The sequence below is a fragment of the Gavialis gangeticus genome, unplaced genomic scaffold, assembly GCF_001723915.1.
Source record: "Gavialis gangeticus isolate Ggan-Ray unplaced genomic scaffold, GavGan_comp1, whole genome shotgun sequence".
Classification (NCBI taxonomy): Eukaryota; Metazoa; Chordata; order Crocodylia; family Gavialidae; genus Gavialis; species Gavialis gangeticus.
In genome coordinates this window covers 68,515,866-68,521,724 of record NW_017729033.1, presented here as the reverse complement: position 1 = coordinate 68,521,724, position 5,859 = coordinate 68,515,866, and the positions used below count along the sequence as shown (strand labels likewise).

The window sequence follows — 5,859 nt, the reverse complement described above, 5'->3', positions numbered from 1 at the left end:
CCTTTAAAAGCCACATAGGCTAGATAGGTCAGAAAAGATTCATAGACCCACACAGGAAGCGTGGGCAGGAGGCAGGAAGACGCGCGCATGCTTTTGCAGTAGCAGAGGGGGTTTCCTGTTAATGACAGGAGGTCAGATCATGCTGACTTGGAAAAAGAGAGGTAAATGAATTCTAAATAAAGTGGGGCGAGATCATAGACAATCACATCAACTTAGTTTTAGCATGATAAACTAAAGACTCCAACATACTTTCTATTCCTGATAACTAGGAAATGTTGGCTTGTTAAGGAAAGGTTACCTGCTGGCTGCTTCACTCCCTGAACAAATTAGTTCTCTCTCTCTCTTTCTCTGGAGCCCAAACTCATTTTGATCAACTGAGAAACTATGAGAAACAGGAATGCCCAGAGGGGCCAGTCGTGAAATAGTGGAGCTGCAGAGCTTGCCTAACAAAATGGTGGAGGCCTCTAGCACAAAAAACTATACTCTTCCAAGAGCCCCTATATCAGTGATTCTAATAAAATTAATAGTACCAGTTCTTCTGCTTATACATACTGCCACTGGCGTTCCGTCTTGTGACGGACTGCAGGTTTATGGTGGTATGTCTGTGTTAACTGTGTTCATGTTGTTATAACACTGTATAGGACTTAGCTTACCTTATTAACCTATGCATAAAGAATGAAAGGTTAAGTGCAAGGGCTGGCTATATTCAGGAGGAGACAAAATGGTACCTTTAGCATCACGAGAGTCTTGAATGACTTTTCTGAGAGATGAACAAAGATGAGATGCCTGACACCCAGGACATAAACATGATAGTGGGACAGCAGCCTGGAAAAAAGCAGATTGGCAGCTCCTGGCCAGAAGAGTCTGGGGACTGAGAGAAGTGGAAGAGTTCTGGGAAGACTGGAAAGGGAACAGCTGAATAGCGTTGGGGGTGCTCAGGACCATGAAGGCTAGAGTTGGGATACAGGGGCTGCTTGACCCCATTGGATGGGACAGAGAACCTCTGGCCAGATGCTCTTTGCTTCCATCAATGCCTTTACCGAAGAGTGGAACTAGATGCTCGTTCCTTGAGTCCGGGCCTCAGAGAACTGGGGAAGGTGAGAGATCAAAAGGCCAGGGAGCCTGGGCTGCTTCCTTGCTCTAGAAGCCAAGCTTGGGCTGGCTTCAGGGGGCTCTCTCAGACACCAGGTAAGGTTGCAGTGGCATCGAACAAGCATCTACGGGAGCACTAATGCTTTGCACGTAGTTATTAGATTACCTATTACTTGTATAGTTTAATATTGGAAGAAAATATGCAAATGTTGTTCAGTGCACTATACTGGCATGCACAGGGGCCAAATTGAGGCTCCTTCTTAAAATATGGCCCTGTTGTTTCTGTCACTGTCAGTTATAAAGAAGATTTTCAGCTCAGGCGAGGTTTGCACAACCTCTACAGGTTTGACCAGAGAGAATTACCTTTTCAGCATTCAGTGCGGGGTTGTTGCCTACACGAGACACAAGCTCTGACTGGAGTCTTGTCTGTAGTGACATTCGCTGCTCTCACACTAGTCATGGAACAAGGCAAAGCTAAAGCATCTTTGCTTTTAATCTAGTCTAGAATTCTTAACAACAGGTATTTTGACAGGGGCACAACAATTTTTCAAAAAAAATTGTATGTACTCATAAAATTTCCCATCTAGAGAAATTTCACCTAAAACATTTACCCAATACAGAAGTTAAAATATATGTTATTTGCTTTACTTTAGGTATGTTCTTGACGATGAGTATATCAGCTCTTCAGGTGCAAAATTTCCAATCAAATGGTCATCTCCCGAGGTTTTTCATTTCAAAAAGTACAGCACCAAATCAGATGTGTGGTCATTTGGTGAGTGAGTTGGTTTAATTCGTAACACATTGCAATTGTTGTAAGCTGCTTGGTGTTATTTAGAAAGTCATGAGAAATCACATCTCTGATAAATTATTTTGCTGCATGGTTCCACCTGTTTTCTAGTTTGAATCAGTTAGTTTCATATTTTAATCATGCCTAAATTGTAAGAAAGTCTTGGAATATGGGGTGTAGTGCTTTGTTGATATTGGGGCAGTTGGATTTAGTCATCTTCTTACCTGCAATAAAGGTGATGCAGATTTATATTAGATGAGGATTGGTTTGGTTTGGTCATCACCATTCAGTTCAGAAATAAAATATTTTCATTCAGGAGAAATATTCAGGACCCAATATAGCTTATTTTTTTGCTGTTCATAAAATCATCAAATAGCTCTGTAAACTTAGAAAGTTCTAAGTTTTGTGGTTGTTGCTGTTGTTTTTTCCCCTAGGAGTTTTAATGTGGGAAGTTTTTACAGAAGGAAAAATGCCTTTTGACAATAAGTCAAATTCTGAAGTTGTTCGTGAGATTTCTGAAGGATACAGACTTTATCGACCATATCTGGCCCCACTTCCGGTGTACAAAGTCATGTACAGCTGCTGGCATGAGGTTTGTTTCTCTTACTTCCTGTTCTGTATGCTGAAATATGTTTTTTATTCCAAATAAAGACTCAAAGGCAATTCATTGACAGTAGGTCAATTATACACACAGTAGTGACATACTTAGTATTTTTGATGTGGTTTTCATGTATCCTGGCTTAGCTTAGAAGCTTTAGTTTATTTTAATTATTGACAACAATAGATATAAAATACTTCCATTCCTGCATTTATCAGTCAATTTGACTATTTTACCTTCTTGTTCAAATGTTTCCCCGTGTTCCACAGAGGCACAGTGCTTCCCTATCACAGCAACTGCTCTGGCAAGATAAATATTGCTTAAGAAATAGATCTACATTTCAAGATGCCTTGCGGTCTTGGTGGTATTTTAGAAAACACTCCAATCTCCAAATCCATGGTTTTCCTTAAAGTGGCAGATGTATAGCTTTTCTTTCATCGTATGTATATGCCCGACTGTTCTAGATAGTGTGCTAATAAAAGGTTGCTACTACATCAGATCATCTATGAATCTACAAACTCTTAATATAAACTTGTCTTCTGCTTTGCTTTTCAGAAACCTGAAGGCCGTCCTGCTTTTGCAGAGTTATTACAAACACTCACAGATATAGCAGAGACTGGATAACCCGATGTTCCATACAAATGAATTTTTTACAGAATTAACATAAAGGCCCTCCATGGAATGGTTGATATAGTTATCTGTCTTATCTGGTTATGGTATACTCAGCAGCAGTTTGTATACGGATGACTTGCACATTCAGTTAATTTCCATTGTTAGTGTTTACCAGAGTTTTGTTCTGTTGGAAGAAAATAGCTCAGGAGATTGGCAATGGGCTTTTAAGCTTTTTTGCTTCCACATTATTCAGTTCAAACTGAGTCCAGATTTGCCGAGCAATTAATTGCCAGGATTGTGGCAATCAAGTCTTGTACACCATAAGGGAGGAGCCAGGTTATCTTGTGGTTTGGGGCACAGAGCCCTAAATGATACCTTCTGCTTTTTATGGCATACTAAATTCTGCAACAGTGCCACTGATTTTGTTAATTAGCATAATTGAGACTGGGAGATAGGGCTGGATGGCTACAAGGGAGACTTAAGTACCTGTAGTGAACCTCTGCAGAGTAGTGAGCTGCATTTGAAGGCATAACCTTTGATACCACAACACAAATTTCCATCACTCGAAGTGAAGAACATTTCTTAAATGCAGGATCACAAATACACTCTAATTGACCAGATGACCAGCCACTTAGAGACAAGACATAGCCAATGTGCCTCATCTCCTTGGAGAAGAGGCAGCTGTTCTTAAGAGGGACTTAAGCCTATTCTGAATGCAGCGTTATGAACAATGTAGAAGTTGCATAGCTGATAACGTTACCTGCCACATGGAGCTCATTCCTATTTCTTCAGAGCACCAAATGACAACTACAACCTTGAGTAAGCCGCTTCTTGCTTCTTCAGAAGGTTTTACCATCCTCTTTTCCAGCTTTCGCTGCTACATCTGTGCCTAGCTCCACTGTTGTTTCCTTCAGCAGTGATGCTGACTTCCTCTTGTGGAATATCTAAAATGGCCAGTGGACAAGCCAAAGAGGTGGAAGATGGAAACTTTGGATTTATCTGACAAATAAAATTTTCCAAAGTCATGGCAAAAGGATAAAGCATTTGTGTAACCAATATTTGTTGTCCTTGGTACCCTCTGGATAACAACTGTATTGGTGATTTTGTTTTTCTTCTTCCATGGTATATATGGATTGACAAATATTAAGGCTACATAAGTTGATTGCTTCTAAGCTGAACTTGGAGAAAGAGCATAGCACTAAAAAAAAAGCTATATATTTGTAGCATGTGATTAAATTATGTAATTAAATTAATCCGTGTGTATATTTGATATTATAGTAACTTTTCCATAGAAAAAATGTTTAAATCTTAAAATTGTAGAATGATATAATTCCACATGACTCACTACATTTTACCTTCTTAATAAAAACATCTTTACAGTTGTTGGAACTCTGTAAGTTAATAGCATCTTTGGACCAAATTCAATTCTGGCATAAGCATGGATAACTTCCCTTAATGATAACAGTGTATAATATTTAATGAAAACCCATAGCAATAATTAAGTGCAAAATCACTTAGTTTACCTCTGTGGAAAGTTGGCAGTTCTTTCAGATACAATTTTAAAGCATTTCAGTTTCAAAGCAAACTTGATATCCTTGTTTTCTTCCACAATTCTTAAAAGACTTTTTATCTAGCTATAGCACTTTTTGCTCCTATAATTGACTCATATGGAATGAAGTATGAAATTTTTATAAAATGGAGCACTCAATATTGACTGGTGCAGTACACTACAGTTTGGAGAAAAAGGTGATGTGCTTAAATAGTACATTGGATATTAGCTGTTTTTTTTTAAAGTAATTACTACAAACCTCCTGTTATACTTTTCAGCAGCTTATCTTCCAAAAATATGGATTAAAAAAATAAGCACACAGATAAATATAAAATTAGGAAAGTGGTTTGTATAATTACATGTAAAATCTTGAGAAATCTTATTAAACTGGTTTCACTACATGTTTGTCACTGCAGGCCAATATGGATCTAGCAGATTCCACCCTACTATACAAGTAAAGAAAAAAAATGTTAGAAGCTCTACACCAGGCTTGTCCAACATATGGCCCGTGGGCCACCATGCGGCCCACCAAGCCATTTTATCTGGCCCGAGGCGCCGCTGCCGCTGCGGAGCGTGGAGCTGAGGCAGCGGTGGCAGCAGGGAGGCAAGGTGAGGCGAGGCGGGCAGGGCTGGCCCGCAGGCCCCAGCCGGCAGTGAAGGGAGGGGAGGGGAACTGCTTACTCCCGCGGGGCCAGACTCATCAGAGCCAGGTCCTGCTGCTGCTGCCCCAAGGGCTGCACCAGCCACACCTGATCAGACGAGCTGGGGACAGCGCGTCCAGCCTGTTCCTTGGCTCCGCCCCTTGCCCTGGCACGTGGCTGGGGGAGTTGCAGCATGGCCCACCCACATGCGTGGTGGAGGGAGGCACATGGTGGACACGTGGTGGACGGAGGTAAGTTTCTATGTGCAGAGCTGGGGGCACCTGGGGGCTGGACTGGAGGCACAGGGTAAGTTCCCGTGTGGAGATGGGGGCACGTCAGGGCCAGGCCGGGGCTGCGGGGCGTGCAGTTGCCGGAGCCAGGCTGGGTGGGAGGCAGGAGAAGCCTGGCCCAGAGGCTGCATTTGTCCCCTCTGGGCCGGGTTCCTCCTGCCTCCCGCCCAGCCCATCTCTGGCAACCTTGTGCTCCACAGCCCTGGCCCAGGGCCCCCAGCTCCGCGCGGGAACTTATGGATGTCACGTCAGCCCCCTCCTCCCATACCTCCCTCCCCTTCTGCATTTCC

General features: G+C 42.2%; 1 protein-coding gene across 1 annotated transcript in view; it reads left to right on the top strand.

The window, feature by feature from the left end:
- Window positions 1-4,453, top strand: part of TXK (TXK tyrosine kinase) — a 34,439-nt gene extending 29,986 nt beyond the window's left edge. Inside the window, exons 12-14 of the mRNA XM_019525859.1 lie at window positions 1,746-1,864; window positions 2,314-2,471; window positions 3,033-4,453. Of these exons, the coding sequence (XP_019381404.1) occupies window positions 1,746-1,864; window positions 2,314-2,471; window positions 3,033-3,101 (346 nt within the window). The 3' untranslated portion in view covers window positions 3,102-4,453. The remainder of the gene's footprint in view (window positions 1-1,745; window positions 1,865-2,313; window positions 2,472-3,032) is intronic.
- Window positions 4,454-5,859: the final 1,406 nt, after the last annotated feature.